The sequence below is a fragment of the Xenia sp. Carnegie-2017 genome, unplaced genomic scaffold, assembly GCF_021976095.1.
Source record: "Xenia sp. Carnegie-2017 unplaced genomic scaffold, XeniaSp_v1 HiC_scaffold_20, whole genome shotgun sequence".
Taxonomy (NCBI): domain Eukaryota; kingdom Metazoa; phylum Cnidaria; class Anthozoa; order Malacalcyonacea; family Xeniidae; genus Xenia; species Xenia sp. Carnegie-2017.
Window position 1 is genome coordinate 1059312 of NW_025813483.1, and position 21713 is coordinate 1081024.

General features: G+C 35.6%; 4 protein-coding genes across 4 annotated transcripts; 3 read left to right on the forward strand and 1 right to left on the reverse strand.

Annotated features, from left to right (window-relative positions):
• The first annotated feature begins 281 nt into the window (after positions 1–281).
• Positions 282–5534, forward strand: LOC124440955. The gene is made up of 7 exons (XM_046991380.1): positions 282–461; positions 555–638; positions 872–1109; positions 2758–2868; positions 3325–3391; positions 3517–3595; positions 4219–5534. The coding sequence occupies exons 1-7, from the start codon at positions 419–421 to the stop codon at positions 5262–5264; spliced, it is 1668 nt and encodes a 555-aa protein (XP_046847336.1). The 5' UTR covers positions 282–418; the 3' UTR covers positions 5265–5534.
• Positions 5535–6761: 1227 nt separating this feature from the next.
• On the forward strand, positions 6762–8310 carry LOC124440958. Its single transcript, XM_046991383.1, has one exon. It carries the CDS (start codon positions 7189–7191, stop codon positions 7777–7779), a length of 591 nt encoding a protein of 196 aa, XP_046847339.1. The 5' UTR covers positions 6762–7188; the 3' UTR covers positions 7780–8310.
• Positions 8311–9157: 847 nt separating this feature from the next.
• Positions 9158–11015, reverse strand: LOC124443339 (pituitary-specific positive transcription factor 1-like). The gene is made up of 2 exons (XM_046993839.1): positions 10212–11015; positions 9158–9572 (listed from the first exon to the last, which is right to left on the reverse strand). The coding sequence occupies exons 1-2, from the start codon at positions 10529–10531 to the stop codon at positions 9158–9160; spliced, it is 735 nt and encodes a 244-aa protein (XP_046849795.1). The 5' UTR covers positions 10532–11015.
• Positions 11016–12060: 1045 nt separating this feature from the next.
• LOC124440956 (importin subunit alpha-7-like) lies at positions 12061–21685 on the forward strand. The gene is given in 14 exon segments (XM_046991381.1): positions 12061–12306; positions 12442–12525; positions 13057–13153; positions 14025–14116; positions 14575–14602; positions 14605–14705; positions 15291–15379; positions 15511–15610; positions 17118–17305; positions 18184–18262; positions 18581–18706; positions 19372–19499; positions 20333–20508; positions 20781–21685. Coding segments are annotated over 14 exon segments (1617 nt in total). The 5' UTR covers positions 12061–12180; the 3' UTR covers positions 20984–21685.
• Positions 21686–21713: the final 28 nt, after the last annotated feature.

Here is a 21713-nt window from a genome sequence, read left to right on the forward strand (position 1 = left end):
TATTGCCTTTTGCTAAATCTATTGCATCTCCAAATAAAACACGTTTCCCTGCAAAAATCATTGTTTTTTAAAAAATGGATACTAATGCAGGCTAGCTACGTGCCTCGAGTTAGGCCAAAACATATAACTGTTTGCAAAAACTTCATTATTTTAATTGGGGCTGTGTCTTACATTGTTAACGACCTGGCTTTAACCACCAACATTTAGGTCATTTCGATTATAGTCTTTTGGCGGATTGTATTTAGTCTATCCAAGTCTGTCATGTTTCTGCTCATGTAATATTCAAAACAATGAAGTGTAATTTATATAATCACTTGAGTATTGAATGATTTCCTTTACTACGTTTGTACTTGATATCGTAATTTTAAAAATTCACCTTTAAAAGGAAAGAACGTTTTGCAATTGAAATAAAATTACAATGCATTCAACAAAGTTATCAAGCTACAGCAATTCAAGCGATGGTACGTGGTTAACGAAGCACTTTGTACTCTGAATCTTTAATATCAAGACTCTATAGCTTTCATTGAGTATTTTATGAATATTCTTCATTTTAGACAGTGATTTAGATACATTAAGGTCGGATTCGACCTTTCTGCCTGTTTATTCTCCGCTGAAGAATTCGCTGGGGGATCATCAAAGTATGAAGTTAATTTTAACGTCTGTCAACTGTTAATTTTTAACTTTATGATTGGAATCTTCATTACCAACATAAGTATTCCATTTTCCTCCGCATTCAGCTCCCTCAAACATAAATCATTGAATTTTTGCATGGCCCTAGTTGTCCTTCCTTTTCACAGATGATATTTAAGTCTTTGGTAAAACCATCTTAAAAGGTAATAATTTCATTTTTCTCTCTCATTATTTTACATAGAAGAACTTGAAAGTTATTTAATGGGCGATTACTCGAAAAATGCCAAAAACGCGAGTTATTGTGGAACCAATGTTGAAAATGAGTTTCCTATGCTGACCGAAGAAGAAGCGAGCAAGCTCATTAACTTGGCTGCAACAATCCTTCAAGCTCAAATTAGAGGATTTTTAGTCCGTCGCAGATTCAATTTTATAGAGTACAAGAGATTAAATGTTGCTGCTATGAAAATACAGGCTGCTTGGTATGAATATGAAAAAAACAATTTTTCTTAGTCCAATTTGTTTTGCATGACATGCTTCATCATAATATATCTTCATGTATTTATATATCAACACCAATGGCCTCGCCAAGTTTGTAGGACTGGGGAGGGGGAAATTGAAAGATGTGGCACTTCTGGGGGGGGGGTTAAAGTGTAGGATGTCTCTTGGGGCATGGGGTGGGGCTATTATTCATATATGCATGTTTTACTTTATTAGTTTCTATTGAAATCAATTGTGGTTACGGATTATAACATATGAATATATGAGTATAGCCCCCCAATTATCAATGTTCCACTGTGTGTGTGGAGAAGGCCTTCATAAAAATATTTGTTTGTCGGATCTTAAAAATCCCATGTCCCACATTTTTCTAAAAGCTTTATTATTCTTTGAAAGACACATTATAAGGGGAATTTTCTGTTTTTGATCCAAATATGTCAACTAGGGTATACAGTTGTACACAGTTGTATCAACAACATCCCTTTCTATCCTGAAATGTACCAAGTTATGACAATGCTCATCAGACATCACATGAATGTTACAACTTTAGAGTATACTTTTGAACACAGTTGTATCGACAACATCCCTTTCTATCCTGAAATGTACCAAGTTATGACAATGCTCATCAGACATCACATGAATGTTACAACTTTAGAGTATACTTTTGAACACAGTTGTATCGACAACATCCCTTTCTATCCTGAAATGTACCAAGTTATGACAATGCTCATCAGACATCACATTAATGTTACAACTTTAGAGTATACTTTTGAACACAGTTGTATCGACAACATCCCTTTCTATCCTGAAATGTACCAAGTTATGACAATGCTCATCAGACATCACATGGATGTTACATCTAGAGTATACAATTGAACACAGTTGTATCAACAACATCCTTTTCTATCCAGAAATGTACCAAGTTATGACAATGCTCATCAGACATCACATGGATGTTACATCTAGAGTATACTATTGAACACAGTTGTTTCGACAACATCCCTGTCTATCCAGAAATGTACCAAGTTATGACAATGCTCATCAGACATCACATGGATGTTACATCTAGAGTATACTATTGAACACAGTTGTTTCGACAACATCCCTTTCTATCCAGAAATGTACCAAATTGTGACAATGCTCATAAGACATCACATGGATGTTACAACTAGAGTATACTTTTGAACACAGTTGTATCGACAACATCACTTTCTATCCTGAAATGTACCAAGTTGTGACAATGCTCATAAGACATCACATGAATGTTACAACTAGAGTATACTATTGAACACAGTTGTATCGACAACATCCCTTTCTATCCTGAAATGTACCAAGTTATGACAATGCTCATAAGACATCACATGGATGTTACATCTAGAGTATACTATTGAACACAGTTGTTTCAACAACATACCTTTCTATCCTGAAATGTACCAAGTTATGACAATGCTCATAAGACATCACATGGATGTTACTTTGATCTAGTTGAAATGATAATGTAGTTTCTGTAATATTTATAATTGTTTTTAATAGTTTGTGGGTATTATACTTACATACTAATAATATTGTCACTCATAAAGATATTCTTTAAATCAAATGTTTATAACTTCTACTCAATAAAATATTTTTCAGGAGAGGTTATTACTTTCGAAAGTACAGTGCAAGAGGATTGAGTTTGAGGAATGAGATACGTGTGAAAAGATTACAGAAATATATATGCACCTTGTGTATGGTTATTCAAAAGTATGATTTCACCTTTGGAAATATTGTTGTGCATGACAATTATGGCAACTTTTTGTGCATGACAATGATGGAAACTTGTTGTGCATGACAATGATGGAAACTTGTTGTGCATGACAATGATGGAAACTTGTTGTGCATGACAATTATGGAAACTTGTTGTGCATGACAATGATGGAAACTTGTTGTGCATGACAATTATGGAAACTTGTTGTGCATGACAATGATGGAAACTTGTTGTGCATGACAATGATGGAAACTTGTTGTGCATGACAATGATGGAAACTTGTTGTGCATGACAATGATGGAAACTTGTTGTGCATGACAATGATGGAAACTTGTTGTGCATGACAATGATGGAAACTTGTTGTGCATGACAATGATGGAAACTTGTTGTGCATGACAATGATGGAAACTTGTTGTGCATGACAATTATGGAAACTTGTTGTAATTATATAGAAAAAATACAGAACATGAAAATGAAACTTCCAGACTCTTGGAAATAATTTCCCTACTCTGTTGTAAGGTTAGTTGTAATGTCTGTTTATTTACGATTATAATTGCCATCCTCTCTCATCCATAAACGTGGCCAGTTTTTTAGGATGATTCTTCATACAAAGATGTTTTTAAATGTTTTATTTTGTACTGTAGCTTGAGAAAGTTACAGAAAAAGTTGACAAATTTGACATAGTTAACGACGAAGAGTGTAAACCAAAGATGAAATGTAAAGGTAAGAGTTTTTTCATGACCTGCATTGAGTTGTATGGAGCATTAAAGTTTTTAGGACTTGGGCAACGTTTAATGTTTGTAAATGTAGATCGCCCAGGCTGGTATAGTCCTGAGAAGGACTGTTTTTGTTTTTGTTGACTGACGTTTCGACTCTGAAGATGACTACCGCTAAGGCTGTCGAAACGTCAGTCAACAATAACAAAAACAGTCCTTCTCAGGACTATACCAACCTGGACGATCTACATTTACAAACATGTAACGATACTCCCGTGTTCAAACCATTCACTTTATTGGGCAACGTTTGTCGCTCATTTCGTATTCGACAGTGTCGCTCACACCAGCACTCGCTGATTGAGACTTGAAAATCACTCAAAAACTATTCGAAGGCGTTATTTTCACTCCACTAAATACTTACTTTGTAGTAGTTGAGCAAAAATCGTGCCATTAATTGAAAAAAAGAGGTGGCAACATGATTTTAATGTCGTACCCAGTGAGTAGTGATGTGGTTTTGTAATGTGATGGCGATATCATTTTATTTATTTTCAAAAGTGCGCATCTTGTCTTGTTTTTTTTTAAGAATATAACCATTATATTACCTTATATATTGTACATGTTTACATTCAGACTCAGATGTGGATCCTGTATTTTATCCTCATCCTCGATTCTCGAAAATGTCAGAACTGAATAAAAACACCAATGACATTTCCGGCCAAAGTTTTACCCATAATTCAGAGATAGCTTTAACAAAGAGAATGAAGATGGATGGCTTGAGACTTGACAGCACATCTAGGAAATGTGGTAAAAATTCAAGCGACGATAAACTCGATGTTTTTGATGCAGCGAAAACAGGATTTCATGGGAACAACGTGGATAATTCAAAAAATCATAAAGCGGAGGAGATTGGGACAATTGTGGATAAGAGTTGGATAAAGTTTGATAATACAGGTCCAGCGAAGGACATGTCAGAAATCTACGAGAGTTCTTTTGATGTACATGAGAACGATACATCAACTATGGTGGTGGATGTTGTCAAACATGATAATATAGACGAGAGTCATGTGTTGATAGAGGGGGATAACGTGGATATGGATGCAGGTAGCCCTGACGAAGGCAATACACTCGAGGATAATGGTGATTGTTTTGAGGATACAAAAACATTCCAAGATTCATCCGATCATCTTAATTCTCAGTCTAGCAGCGGTATTGCAGCATTTACAGAGGATAATGATGGATCGAGCATGATAGAGTCCAAAGAATTCGACGCGACGGTCGATGTTTGTGATTTGTTAAAAACTATCGACACCGATAGGAAATTGCCAAAGGATGAAACTGTAATCCCAGATGCAAATGAAGAAAGTTTAGAGTCAATGAAGAATAGCGAAGGATCTTCTATTGAGCAAACGCTAAACAAGGAGATGAATGAAGAAAATGCTGAAAGGAATGATGGAAGCCATGTTGGCGATGTTTCCATGGTGAAAGAGGTATCGGACAACGTCATAGACGTCGTAAGCCTGAGTAATATCACTGATATTGATAAAATGTCCCGCAAGAATGGGGACGTCGATGTACCTATAAGCATCGTTGAGGATCAATTGAAAGATGGCGATAGCAATGCTGAGTTTGTTTCAATGCAGACTGAGGATATGGAAGGATGTTTTGAGGGAATTTGAGTAAAGTAGGAAATATTCAGTCTGAGAATCATTCATTGGATGGCCGTATGAAGGATAGTGAAAGCAGTATAGAGATGATTGTAGGGAGCACTGATGATTACGTGAGGGACATAGAGGATGGTAGTGATAATCGTGAAAGTGATAATGTGTATGATGTGGTGCAATCTGACGATCATTACAGCGAGGATAGCGTAGCTGTAATTGAGATTGGCGATAGAGTGAGCAATATGGATAATGTGGAGAAAGATATGGAAAGCATTGAGGATAAAAAGCAACGTAGTTTTGACAGTGGATGACCACGATGAAATGTCAAGGAGTATAGGGAACTTTGATAACAGTAGTATAGCGACATGTATTGAGTACGGTGATGTGAAGGATGCACAGGATCATATAGGGTCAGTGAAATTTGATGGAAAGGTTGAATTAGCAACAACGAAGGATTTTAATAACACCGAGGTCAATTTAAGAATATTTGATAATGGTGAAAGGTCTATTGATGAAAATCCTTGTAACCATAGCGAAACATCTCTGCATGTCATTGACGCTGACCATGATACAACGACGGCTCACATCGATAACAAGTTATCACATGAAGAAGGGAAAACTTTAGATTGTGAACAAAATAACAGACGTTCGAGTTTGACTGAACGCGCTTCCACGTTGTTGTCTGCCCTTAAGAACGAAATCATCAATCTTAGTGTGAAAGATTACAATCAACAAGATTAATAAAATCTTTGCCGTCGTAAAACATATCAAAGTTGATGTTGCAAACCTTACTTATTAAAATTGATATTACTGATTTCTTGTACCCAATACTTTTGATAAAATAAATATTCAAATTTCTCTTACCCACTGCCTATGATTTTCAACTCTCTCGTCCCCTGTAGGCTGTTTTCATCGGTCGCCATGTTTGTTAAATATCCTATATAATAAAAGGAAATTACGTAATATTGATTGGATGCTCCAATATGGCCGCTTTTACGTCACATGAAAACACTCGTATCCAGTACCATCGTTACCCAAATTTCTCGTTCTCAATTATTTAGAACCCAAGCCTCTAGTTATCTAACTAACGTGTGAACGTGTTGGCATAGGCTATGTTTAAGCAGGGTACTGGGTGTGCGATAGTTGAGCCTGGGACTGTGTTTGTGTTAGTTGAGCAGAGTACTGGGTTTGAGTTGGTTGAGCAGGGTACTGGGTATTTAATGTTTGACTACAAATGCAGTGGAAGCTACGACAATAGCTTGGAGACAAATTGTGAAAACTTGGGGACAAAAATATACCGAAGTGCTTCAGGTGATTTAGACGGCACCGACCGCTTAGATTTCTTCTTTTTCATCCGTAAAGTAACATTGCTTAACGTGTCGCTCAGTCAACACTATGTGATCAATCCATGAAAGATGGCAAATATATGTAACTGTTAACAATGTGATATTATAAATTCATTCAACTAATGCAAATTTGCCGCGTAACTCTTGTTGACAAAGTAATTGCAACACTTTTTCATCAAAAATTTTCATATTTCATAAAAAGGTTTTTTTCAAACATTCCGAAACTTGCCAAAATGGTTCGAAGTTTTATCATGTAAGAATTCATTCGTAGAATTAATTTTGGAAGTTGTTCGAAAGCTGTATTTGTTCAAAAGGCGCACGGACGTGAGTTGCAGGTGGATGGGTAAATATTAGCATTTCCTATTAATGCCCATATATTTGTGAAGCAAATTTGTCAATACAACAAAATTATGTTTCATTTCGTCCATTTTCATTGCAAATTTCATTCTTGATTGCAGTGCATATAAAAATTGAAACCGTCAAAGTTTGCCTAAAATATCTCGATCTTCTGATCGATGGTATGTTTATGAAAAAACTTTAAAAAAATTAATCGAATTTTCGGGCAATATATACGTAATAAGTTGAGAAAAAGTATGGCAAATACAAGATCGGAATACGACGATAAAAATCTAAGGAAGAACGCCATGTCTGGGAGGCGGTTGAAAATCGAGTTGGACCGAATAGATAACGTAAAGGATCAGTTAACAAGACACTACAGACACGAAGAAGACATGCTGCGCAAAGAATTGAAGGAAGATGGCGAGTTTTCAAGATTTCGAACGATGGATTCCCATGATTTACAAGCACCGTTGTCGCTATGCGATAGGAAAACGTTGACGCCTCGATTTGCAAGGAGGCAAAGTGGTATTCAACTGAATAGTTCTTTTCCTCCAATTTCTACAAAGTCAGACGCAAGATTTTTGCCGGGCAGGCGCTCTTCCATGGACAAACGAAGATCCTCGCTATCTCCAACTAATCCACTACAAGAATGCATAACTATACCCATCGGGGCAGAGGATCGCAGGAGATCTAAGGATACTTTGATGGTTCCTAAGTTACTTGCGAGACGAGGATCCGAAAACAACGCTTTGGAACACGGTAATAACATCGAGGGTAGGATAAATGAGTTTTATCGAAAAGTAAGTAAGTCAGTCGAGAATGTCAGCTATCTACCGTTAAAATGAAACAGTCAGAAACAAACGAGGAATACATCACTCACAACGAGAGTGGATGAATTGTGAATAGAAAGCTAACTGGAAAATGACACCGAATAGGGTTTATGAAACTGATAATTTATAAGAGCACGGTTGTCGTTTCTTTGTTTTACATTCAAGATGCAATACGCATGCGTCATACACCTGCCGTAAAACAATCGACATTTTTCATTTTTGGCTTAAAAGACTGCGTGAAAAAAGTAGTCAGAGCTGAGGGGTTTCCCGTCATGAAAACTGTTAATTTGTACTTTATGGTTGAAAAAGGACGCATCTTCAGCTGGACGCATTTCCTTGAACGACTTTATTTCATCCTTTACATGCGATCTGACAATGCCTAAAAAGACTGGAAACAGTTCTATAATTCAAATGCATTTCTCGATTAGAACATTGTAATATCTCTTTAATTATACTAATTTCGGTTTGAAATTTATCTAAGAACTATGGCTTTCATGTCTGAACGTACAGCAACAAAATTTCGTATATAAAGAATAGATAAACATACATAATCGACTAAGTGCAGTACAATTGACTTTATTTTGGATATTAGCGCTTTCTGAGTGCTGATTGGTTGAAATGCATTCTGAGTTCTAATTTCGCGTGCGTTCATTAAATTATAACAATACGGTGCAAATTTAATTACTTAATAAAAAACAGTTTGATAACAAAGAACTCGACTATTAACACAGACCATTGACTGTTTATCATGCTTTATACTTACCTCAATAAAACTAACACCGTTTACATTGTTGATTAGAATACAAATTCTTATTGATTGAACGGGGGGGATTTGTTTTACAATAACAAGACATACATGTAGTGGCCAATTGCACTTTGCCAACCTTAAACACAAAATACCTTTGAATTGTGTTTATGCCTCTTTGGCAGGCAAGCAATGAGTGCGAGGCGCCGTTTCAGTCAATAATCTCTCGCTCATTCTTTCACTCCTTCCCTGCTCGAGTTTTTGTTAACATGTTTAAACAAATCAACAGCATTTAAAAGAAAGTTTAGTTGATGCTAAATTTATTTATGTAAGTCTCAACAGTCAACATGTAAGTCTCTTATTCATTGCGCATAACTAAACGCTTTTTTGAAGTTTGTGAACTCGTCCATTTTAGTTTTCTATTTTAGAAACAGAACTGTTTGAATAACCATAAAATTAATAAGCAGAAACGCCAAGAGTCCCAAGACTCCTAATAGAAGTGATTAACATCCATTCTCAACAAGTTAGCTACTTCAGGTTTTCAGCTGCGCCGTCGTTATGTTTGGAATGCGGTCGATGCTTGCCTACATAATAGTGGGTTGATGCAAAATCGGTGGAAATAAGGAAATGGCAGTGCTCAATGTTGTTTTACGCGTTTTCCCGCTGTCTGCGATTGCAGAACCAAACTCTGACCACTTCCTTATCCAGACCAAGACTGTCTGCAATTCTGTAAATTTCCAAGGATGATGGCTTTGGATGTTTGATGAAATGTCGCTCCAACGCTTCCTTTGCGTTTAAACTAATCGTCGTTCTTTTCTTTCTTTTACGATCTTGTCCGAGATCGTCTTCGCCATTGTCCGCCTCCTGGCGTTCTGCTTCGGCTAACCATCGTGTAAGGATCGGCTTCAGTTTGTAAGCGTTCTTCAGGCTCAGTTGAAGATTCTCGAAACGACATATGGTTGTTTGGCTGAAGTCGGTTCCATGGATTGCTGCTAATGCAGCTCCCACTCCTGTTTGTGTGTAACCCAATTTGATACGGCAATGTTTGAATTCATTTGCAAATCTTTAGAAACAAAGTTTGACTGAAATAAACTCAAACAAACTTAAACATTTTCACTTCACAAACAGAAAAAACTTGTTCCATATGAAAATAGTAATTACTACAGAAACAAATTATATTTTTATGAGACAGAGAACATGATATCTTAGGAAACAGGAAACATGAATATCTTAGGGAACAGAGAACATGAATATCTTAGGAAACAGAGAACATGAACACCTCATGAAACAGAGAGCATGAATATCTTAGAAAACAGAGAACATGAATATCTTAGGAAAGTGAGAACATGAATATCTTAGGAAAGTGAGAACATGAATATCTTAGGAAAGTGAGAAAATGAATATCTTAGGAAAGTGAGAACATGAATACCTTAGGAAACAGTGAACATGAATATCTTAGGAAACAGAGAACATGAATATCTTAGGAAACAGAAAGAAAGAATATCTTAGAAAACAGAGAACATGAATATCTTAGGAAACAGAGAACATGAATATCTTATGAAACAGAGAACATGAATATTTTAAGAAACAGAGAACATGAATGTCTTAAGAAAAAGTGAACATGAATTCTTTAGGAAACAGAGAACATCAATATCTTAGGGAAAAAGATCATGAGCAATTCAGAAAAGAAAGCTTTTCTCACCTTTCCAGTTCCTGTAGTTGTTTTGCTCGCGCCTCTAATTCTGGATCATAAAATGTATGACTTGTCAGGAGACTGGAACCTGGAGTGTTCAATGCTTGGTTTGGAAGTGCATACGTATAACGACATTGAGGCTGATGAAGGCTGTTCGGTTGACTTGCATTCTGAGATGGAAAACCTGGTATAGTCGATGTAAGAGAATTGTCTATCCCCATTGGACTGACATTAACACTTGTCGCATTAAACGATTCATAACCTTTGTACGATGTATATGCATTATGGTTTGAAAACATTGAACAAGACATATTATTCAACTGATGCATAAAAATGCAAAATATATATTCCTTCTCGACTCTCCCAACTTCTGCTATTCCTGGCGTACGTTGCTTATTCAAGCGAAGCGATCTGAAATCTGTTTGAATGATACATAAGGCTTACAGTTTTATAAAGACGCTATCAATTCGTGGATCTTTTATTCATGTTGGCGGGACTTTTTTTTTGAAGTGTGTTCAAGAACACTAGGTAATAAAGCAGACGGTCTTTTGTTTTCAAATGTGAAACTTGATAACAAATCACGCATGTAGGTTTTGATTTTTTCATATTTGACGTTCGCATGCCGCTATCTGGTATAGAAATGGTATAAATTTATGCAAACAACTTTGAATTATTTTGCATTTTAATCTTAAATAGTATTTTATAGTATGGAAAAATGTGTCACATTTTGATATTGGACAATTAATGCTTAAAAGGGATGATTATACCAATATCGAGTACCCAATATTACTGCCCAAATTTGCTCGGAAAATAACTAATACAGTGCAATAACTTTAAGTAGTTTTGCTGGACCAATTTAAGAGAAGTTGATCAATTCATAAGATTATTTTAAAACGAATTTGTGAGATTTTAACAAAGTTGGAAAGTTTTGTCAAAGACAATTTTTTCAGATTCCGGCTCAAAGTAATACTAATGTTGACAAAAAACGGTCCCGTACACAAATAGCAACGACTGCATATTCTCCAGGTTAGCAATGAACACTTACAGTAAATTGTTTGCCTTTTGGATGAATCTGTGCACGTTCAATAACTTTTCGCCGATCTTTACAATCATATCTGAACGATCATCAAGCGAGTTTAAGTTGACAGCCCCAGAAATTCCCACGATTTAAGCCATAATCGTTTGTTCCAACGCATCGCGCAAATCAAGTTCACTGAACTTCACAACAAAGTCTTCACAACAAAGTCAAAAAGTTAGTGATGATAGACACGAACCCGGTTTTAAATGGATTGTGACGACGTTTGAAATGGTTGACGTGAATTTGACAACATTTGTTTTAAAACACTTTTTTCTCTAACAAAATGAATAAAAGTTTTCTTGGCACGCGAACAGAAGTTGTAACAAATGAAAGAATTTCAATTTAAAAAAAAATGATACAATTTTTTCACCATATGCAACAGTTCACACGGGAGAGAACACGACGAGTTTTATTTGATAAACTCGATAAAGAGATGAGATGGTCTCTGTTTCATATTACAAAAACGCCACTTAGCAAACGTGTCTCGAAATTATATCAATTATCAGTGTAAATTTTTGGTGAGAATTTGATAAATATTAAATATTAGTGAAAGGTATACAGTGCCCAGATTTTCGGAGAATCGGAACTTAACCTGGATAGACTTCGCAATTCAATTAAAAAACTGGGAATCAGCCTGGAAAAAATGACTTCTTCAAATTTGATTGAACAAATTTTGAAGAAAAGCCTTATGGCCTAAACTCGACGATTTGATTTGATTTGAAAGATATTTATTGTGAAATTAAATTAATTACGCCATCCGTGGAAAATATCGTTGCGCATGCGCGTTATCAATATTCCCAAGAAACAGCTTGCGTGCCAGAGCCTAAAAAGTCGATTTCCAAACAAATATTTCCTCGTTTCTGTATTTTCATTTTTGTTGCCCTGAACACTTGACTAACTATGTCGAGTGCGAATCAAAATTCTCGTATAAAGTCATACAAAAACAAGGGCCTTGACGCCGAAGAATTGCGAAGGAGACGCGAAGAGGAAGGAGTTCAACTGAGGAAAGCTAAACGCGAAGAACAGGTCATAACAAATATGTTTACGGATTTATAGAGCATGACTTTCTTTCTCGTTCGTTTGATGCTATATGTGCTGCTCTTGGAGAATTTAAGATTCGACATAGCTGAAGATTTTTTCCAAAATGTTTTGCATTCGCAGGTTTTCAAACGACGAAATGTCGAATCGTCTGAAATTGACGCTTCAACTCCCGAATTGGATGCCTTGCTTAACGACCCGGCAAGGGTGAGTTAGTTTTATCAAAACTATTTGATGAAGTGGGTGTTTTGATGCCGATGAATGTATTCAAGGCATTTTAATGTATTGTGAAGTTAAAACTATAAGTGTATTTCATTTTCCTAAGTCATTTTCGTAAACACGTTAAATTATATGCGATTGCATCGGACAAAAATGATCTGAATCAAATCATCTGACAAAGTAACTAGTCAGATTTAAGTGATTTTTCCTTATGCGAGCTATTGTTTTCAAAAATAAAGAGCAATTGAATTCACGACTTTGAATCTCTGATAATTGTATCCAAAGATAGCATAATTTTACATAATATATTGCTCTTTCGTTTCTTGGAACTAAAAACAGACATATTTGAGCTATCTTGCAGCTGTGCCCAGAGATTGCTCAATTTAATTTCATGATCCAAATGAATAATTCTGTATCTCTTTGAGATGACCATATAATAAACATCAACTCTGTGTCCTTCATCTAACTTTAAAGTTACCATAATTATTTCAATGTTTCTCCTTCGATACTCTTCAACAGAGTGCATTGGCGCAGTCAATGATTGAAAAACTTTACACAGAAAATGAAGAAGAGCAGCTACTTGTCACTCAGCAGTTGCGTAGACTTTTATCAAAAGGTTTGACAATGAGAGTGTTTGCTAATTCTTTGAATGTGTGTGTATTTAATCTAACTATTACCATCAGCTCAGTCCACTTGACAGACCAATTGTATATTCACTTGAGGTCTCACAGCAACTAACTAACCCCAGTCTTCGAACTGATAAGCTCATTCTTTTTAGTTCATGTACCTTAATCAACTTTAAAAACCAATCTTGCTATTGAGAAACTGTATTGTATTAAATTATAAAATAAACAATGAAATGCATGCGCTGATTGGTCTAGAGCTGTGTTTGCATTAGCCTGTGCAAAATAAATCTGAGCTCAACCAATCAAATCAATTATAGCAATCAATCAGTCAAAGAGAATTTGCAAATTGATCATGAATACATTTTAGAGGAAAAATTGAAATGTTTGTCTTTTTCGCATTATTGTTATTTTATAAAAGAAATAAAGATGTTTTTCTTGTTTGCACTGACTTATGCAAACCTTGGAGACGTTTGTGAGAACTCTCAAGCATGTGCAACACTCGACCTTTGGTCTCGGGCTTGCACTGATCTGCTCTCCAAGCTCTTCCAAAGGTCTCCTCAGTTTGCATATGTCTGTGCAAACACAGTAAACATCTTTTATTTCCTAAATGATGTACCAATGTCAACTCTAGAACTGATCTATCTTATTTGTTGAGCAGTTGGTTGAATTGATATATTTTATTAACTCTAGAACCCAATCCTACTATTGAGGAAGTTGTGTTGAATTGATATATTTTATTAATTCTAGAACCCAATCCTCCTATTGAGGAAGTTGTGTTGAATTGATATAATTTATTAACTCTAGAACCCAATCCTCCTATTGAGGAAGTTGTGTTGAATTAATATATTTTATTAATTCTAGAACCCAATCCTCCTATTGAGGAAGTTGTCAACAGTGGAGTGATTCCTAGACTTATTGAATTCTTGCAAAGAGAAGATAATCATGTCCTTCAGGTAGACATTTTCATTAGAATGGTCTTTATCTATGGAAAGTATCAAACTCTTTTTTGGAATGTTTGATGAACTATTTAATTAATCAGTTCCATGGGTAATTTTCTTCATAAAATGATGTAACTTAAATCTTTATTTTATTCAATGTAAGTCTTACTGGTTAGAAAGATGAAAATTAGAAGATACATTTTATTATAATGAACATACATATTGAGTTAAGACATACTTTTTTCTTTTTTAGTGCGCTTTTTACACATTTTTTAAAATTGTCAGTTGAACATGGTTTTTAGTTTAAAATGGGTGTCGGTCTGTTAGATACACCCGTAGTGTCCCCAATAAATACCCAATCTTTATGGTGTGTTTTTTATACCAGTTATGTGGTGTGGCATATGGTAAAATGTTGCCAAAAATTGAACTTGGTTTTATGACTTGCTTCCATTCAATATTTACATTGTCACTAGTTTGAAGCTGCGTGGGCATTAACAAACGTCGATCTGGGACACAGACTCAGACAAGACATGTTGTTGAAGCTGGAGCTGTTCCAATATTCATTGCTTTGATGAAGTCACCACATGAAGATGTTCAAGAACAGGTTTGTAAAGCACTTGTCTGTTGGTGTTGTTTCTTTGAAGTTGATGTCAGTTGGGAGAGTCTGTGTAAAGTGTGTGGGGTATAAAGTGGGAGTGGGGTTATGTGTATGTAAGGTGTATAGGGTATAAAGTCGACTGGGGTTATGTGTATGTAAGGTGTATAGGGTATAAAGTGGGACTGGGGTTATGTGTATGTAAGGTGTATGGGGTATAAAGTGGGACTGGGAAAGAGTGGTTTGTATGTAAAGTGTATGGGGTATAAAGTTGGAGTGGGGCTATGTGCATGTAAAGTATCGAGTGAAATGGGGGAAGAGTGGTGTGTATGTAAGGTGTAGGGGAGGGGGGGGGGTGGAGACTTTGACAAGGTCACATTGTTTCATTGATATGTTGTGTTAACTCTCTATGTACGTATATTCCAATTAACATAAGTTTATTGTGTAATTCATTAAGAGCAAATTGCAATTAAATAATCTTGTAAAACTATTAAAGGCCATATACTCGCACTCCTTATGTAAACTTCTGTTTTTTTTTGCATTCTATGGGTCTGCTACTGTAGAAATCTGATTTGCTTGATTTTTCTGCTTTAGGCCGTTTGGGCTCTTGGTAACATCGCTGGTGACAGCCCCGAATGTCGAGATTTTGTCATCAACAATGGCATGTTAGAACCATTATTAACGTATGTATTGTTTTTACTCATACAATATACGTTACTATGACGTCGCGGTTTCGTCACGATATACGTACATTATCCCAACAACTGTGATTTGTACATATTTATATTTTGCTTACATGAATATCATCTTGCAGGATCATAACAACATCAGGAAAGTTAAGCATGGTAAAGAACTCTGTGTGGGCTTTATCAAATCTTTGTCGAGGAAAAAATCCACCTCCTGACTTTGGCAAGGTTTGTTCTTTCACAGAATGTCGTTCTAAAGATTTTACACAGGGCTCGAAATTTTCGTTAGTCCAATATCCACTGGACACCAGATTTTAATATTCTATACTAAATATCACTTGCTTACTATCCAAATGGGATACTAGAAAAATCGAAGTATTTGCAAGATTCTTAGATAGGATCGTTGTGAAATGCTTGTAAACAATGAAAGCTGTAAGTCGCCATCATAACGCAATGAAATTTATAATATATTAATCCTAACACGGATTTTTGATATGCACATGAAAAACATGTGACATGGACGAGATTTGAACTCGCACCTTCGGGATACTAGTCCGCCGCTCTACCTGTTGAGCTACCAATGAAATTTAATTAAGGTTTTCCAAGTGCAGTTTTTTCTGTGACTTAAGATAATAACATATTTTTATAAGGTGTCAATGAAAAACTTATTTGTATGTAAACACGTTCATCTGTTGAGAACGACTCCGAGCAGTATGATGTCTTAGAACTTATTTGTACGTAAACACGTTCATCTGTTGAGAACGACTCCGAGCAGTATGATGTCTTAGAACTTATTTGTACGCAAACACGTGCATCTGTTGAGAACGACTCCGAGCAGTATGATGTCTTAGTAATGTTTGATTCTGATTCTGAAGACGCTGATTCTGACGTGTTTTAGCGATTACCAATTGTCATTTTAGTTTTACTTTTGCGTAAAAGTACATTACTCAAGAATATATGAATTTTTTCTTCTTCCTATATGAACAGTCAATAGTTTCAACATATTTTCATTGTACTGTGTATTTGCATAGCATACGTGTCCTCTAATGATTTTCTTTACATTGATATTGCCTACGTATGAAATATACTCTACGATATCAAAATTTGGGATACAAAATTTTAATTTGGGATACTTGATATTCGCACCCTAGCGACCGTTTTGTATGCTGGTTGAAATTTTCGATTTCGAGCCCTGCTACAGGAACTGCGTAAAATTTGAGAAAATTTGCGTAAAAAAAAACAAAAATTAGTTTGTGAAACGCAGGTGGCTTTAGCTACAAACTTCGTACCTAGCGATACTCTCGCTTATCTTCAAGCCTGAGCATTTCTGTTTACTATAAATACTTCGGCTGTGGCTTTAGCTACAAACTTCGTACCTAGCGATACTCTCGCTTGTCTTCAAGCCTGAGCATTTCTGTTTACTATAAATACTTCGGCTGTGGCTTTAACTACAAACTTCGTACCTAGCGATACTCTCGCTTATCTTCAAGCCTGAGCATTTCTGTTTACCATAAATACTTCGGCTGTGGCTTTAACTACAAACTTCGTACCTAGCGATACTCTCGCTTATCTTCAAGCCTGAGCATTTCTTTTTACCATAAATACTTCGGCTAGAGATTCTTTTTTTCATTACTTAAGTCACTTGTTTACCTACAAGACTTTCATTTTGAACTTTTTATCTTTGCTTTTTAAAACAGTACACGCCATTTTACTAATGTAATGTACTTCATTTAAGGTCTCTATATGTCTACCGGTGTTGGCTCGTCTTATATTCAATGGAGATGGGTCAACAATGCATCAAACCGATCCCGATATATTGGCTGATGCATGCTGGGTATTGTCTTATCTCTCCGATGGTCCTAATGACAAAATTCAAGCTGTTATTGCATCTGGTGTTTGTCGTAAACTTGTTGAATTACTGCTGTACGTATGTGTACTATGTTAGCTATATAAACCTGCATCCAAAGATCCAGTATTTGCATTTGAAGCGTAGTGTGTGTACTCACATGTACCTAAAGGTCTAGCTCAAAAGTTGTTGAGATTGAATTCAAGTGACTGACATCGTTGACTGTTAATGCGTCGATTTCACGTTATTGACCACAATGACTTGTTCATTATGTTCGCTACGAACGTATATACTTTTGTACATGATGATATACTTGTGTATCTCATGTTTCAAGTGATCCATTTAATACATGATAGTATACTTATGGATGTCATGTTTCAAGTGATGTATTTAGTACATAATAGTATACTTGTGTATCTCATTTTTCAAGTGATACATTTAGTACATGATAGTATACTTGTGTATCTCATTTTTCAAGTGATACATTTAGTACATGATAGTATACTTGTGTATCTCATTTTTCAAGTGATACATTTAATACATAATAGTATACTTGTGTATCTCATTTTTCAAGTGATACATTTAGTACATGATAGTATACTTGTGTATCTCATGTTTCAAGTGATGTATCAAGTACATGACGGTATACTTGTGTATCTCATGTTTCAAGTGATACATTTAGTACATGATAGTATACTTGTGTATCTCATTTTTCAAGTGATACATTTAATACATAATAGTATACTTGTGTATCTCATTTTTCAAGTGATACATTTAGTACATGATAGTATACTTGTGTATCTCATGTTTCAAGTGATGTATCAAGTACATGACGGTATACTTGTGTATCTCATGTTTCAAGTGATGTATCAAGTACATGATGGTATACTTGTGTATCTCATGTTTCAAGTGATGTATGAAGTACATGATAGTATTTTTGTGTATCTCATGTTAGGCATCCATTCAACACAGTGGTATCGGCAAGTCTTAGAGCTGTTGGTAATATTGTGACTGGTGATGATACACAAACACAGGTAAGGACCTTGAGGCTTTAGTTAGAAACAAATCATTTGGTAAAAAAGTCAGTAAATCATATTGGTTTCCATTAACTTAATACGCAAACTAAAATACACTTTTCAGGCTTTCCCGTCTCCTGCATAGTGTTATACAGTAGGAGAAATAGGATTCCAGATTCGATTTTTTAATTTTCAAATTCCAGGTTTAGGTTTGCTGTTTCTAGGCTTCGTGCTCTACAGTAATGTCGTTATCTGTTTGGCTAAATTACTATCATATATACTTTCATATTTAACTGTAAGATTCTGATAAGTGCTCTCTTTTTTCTCTCTGCTCAGGTTATTTTAAACTGCAATGCTCTACCGAGTTTGCTGCGTTTGTTGAGCTCATCTAAGGAGAGCATACGAAAAGAAGCTTGTTGGACGCTATCTAATATCACCGCTGGTAATCGTGTTCAAATACAGGTTTGGAAATTGATTTACATAAAATGATGTAACATGTCTTGTTACTATACCTGAGTACATCACAACAACGTGATGTTATTATCTATGATATTAAAATATGAAAGAAACTAGAACTGTGTTTTGAAATATCATCATAGTCCACAGTTGATTGTAGTTCAGTTGGTTGAGCATTGAAGACAATGATTATCTTGTTACTATACCTGAGTACATCACAACAACGTGATGTTATTATCTATGATATTAAAATATGAAAGAAACTAGCGCTTTTCTTTCAGATGCTCGGTGAATTTAGACTGTCAAAATTGTAGTTCGGGTCGTCGCTTTTTCTGATTGTACAACCATCAAAATAGTCAATAATTAATACCACGTAATTTAGTAAATGGTTTGAACCCGAGTATCGTAACATGTTTGTAAATGTAGATCGTCAAGGTTGGTATAGTCCTGAGAAGGACTGTTTTTGTTGTTGTTGACTTACGTTTCGACAACATTAGCAGTAGTCATCTTCAGAGTCAAATGAAGATGACTGAAGATGACCACCACTAAGGTTGTCGAAACGTCAGTCAACAACAACAAAAACAGTCCTTCTCAGGACTATACCAACCTGGACGATCTACATTTACAAACATGTAACCACGTAATTTATCATTATTTATATGTTAAAATAGATGGTGATTGATGCAAACATTATACCAATGTTGATTGAAATATTAAGCAAAGCGGAATTCAAAACAAGAAAGGAAGCGGCATGGACCATTACAAATGCTACATCTGGTGGTACTCCGGAACAAATCAGGTAATTTTATTTCTTAATGTCTTGATATGATTGGACTGTAGGATTTCTGCGAATGAAGCTACGTGTGCAAACGCACTCAAACATATTCACTCAATATGTCTTGCGCTTGTTGAGTGATGTTTAGGGATGTGCTCAAACCCTCTCACAACATGTTGAGACTACGAGATGAAATATTCCACGATGCCCAGCAACGGCGCCATTTTTACAATAATATACGCTGTACAGTGCGCATGCGTTAACTTAATGCTATTGAGTGCATTGAACTAAAATACATGGAACGCTATCTGAAATAAATAATTGAAGCCAAATCTTACACCCAGACACGCGTGTTTAGTGTTTCAAGATTCTCTCGTGGAGTGAAAATTGATTGATTACACACGCGTTTCTGGGTGTAATCTCGCGTGTATGGGTGCAAGATTTGGCTTCAAAAAATTATTAGGATTTTCTATAACAGGTAACGTTCCATGTATTATAGTTCAATTGTTGAATGAGCTGTTCAAACGCACTCAACAATGTATAGGCACGCATCAACGAGCGCACGCACGCTTTTGTTCAGCCTCAATCAGGTGTTATCAATGCCGGACTATGATCTCTAACGAATGAAGACAAAATAGTACCTACTCTGCTTATAAACGCTTGTTTTTATCTTGAATATCAAGAAAGAGATGAAAATTTTAAGAAATTGTTTTGTTCAGTATCTTCTTTAGTTTTCTACTTTTCATAGATATTGTTATAAAGTATCAGCATCACTACGTTGTTGAGTCCTGTTAAACTGCAGGCTCATAACAATGACCAGTCTCAGTGTTTGAGGAGTGTGTATTATGTCTTTTAAGATATCTCGTTGATCAAGGCTGTATTCCACCTCTTTGCGATCTTCTTACCGTTATGGACATGAAGATTATCCGTGTTGCACTCAACGGTCTCGAAAATATTTTGAAAATTGGCGATTTGGACGGCAAGCTAAGCGGGGAGACAAATAAATATGCGCTTATTGTGGAGGAAAGTTATGGTGAGTGTTTTAGTGCCAGTCCTTCTTCACTCGGAAGAACAACAGTGTTAATGAGAATTCTTGTTGGTTCTAGAAAATTTATTCCATTCATTTTTTCAGTGTAAAGTTGTAGTACAAAGTTTGATCTTTTAACTACTGTTTTCGATGCCTTTTTTAAGTAAATAAGCACAGAAATGTTTGCATGTTATGAATAAAAAACGCTCTTGCTTTGCTACTGCATAATAATACAATTTTTATGATATAAAAACTGAGATGATTTGTTTCTAAAACAGGTCTCGACAAGATCGAGTTTCTTCAAAGTCACGAAAACGAAGAAATTTACAAGAAGGCTTTTGAAATACTCGAGAATTTCTTTTGTACAGAAGGTGATGAAGTGGAGCAAATTGTTCCACACACCAACGATGATGGACAATTTCAATTTGCACCGAATCTTAACATTCCTCAAAACGGTTTTGAGTTTGAGCACGGTCCTTAAATGTTAGAATACCCCCTAAATTATTGACAGTTAAAATCCATACTGTTAAGAGTGAGACCCCCTGTGTGTGGAATGATCGTTGAGTACCCCTTGAATGAGGATGAGATAAAATGTTAGTTTGAGAGAGAAATACCAAACTCTTTGAGAAATATACGGATAATTTTACGAAAGTTGTGAAGGGTTGCACGAAAGGATATGGAAGGTATACGTGAAGATATGGAGGATAAGAAAGGATATGGCGGATATACGAATGGATATGGAGGATGTACGAAAGGGTATGGAGGATGTACAAAAGGATATAGAAGATGTGCGAAAGGATATGGAGGATGTACGAAAGGATATGGAGGATGTACGAAAGGATATGGAGGTGTACGAAAGGATATAGAGGATGTACGAAAGGATATGGAGGATGTACGAAAGGATACGGAAAATAATTCGGAAGGATGTGAAGCTATACGAAAGATTATGGAGGATAATACTAAAGGATATGGAAGTTCAAGCGAAAGAATGTTTAATAGTTTATAAACGCATATAAAGAATTATAACAAAATAAGTGTGACAGTAAATGTAATATGAATGTGTCGTGTGATTGTAAAATGAATATTTCATGTTTGTAAATTCTCTTAACACATTTGATGTATGAAGCAACAGTTAAAATATTCCAGGATTAATTGCACAATAATAAAATATTTTGCTACTCTATTTAAGCGAAATGATGAACAACGTCTTG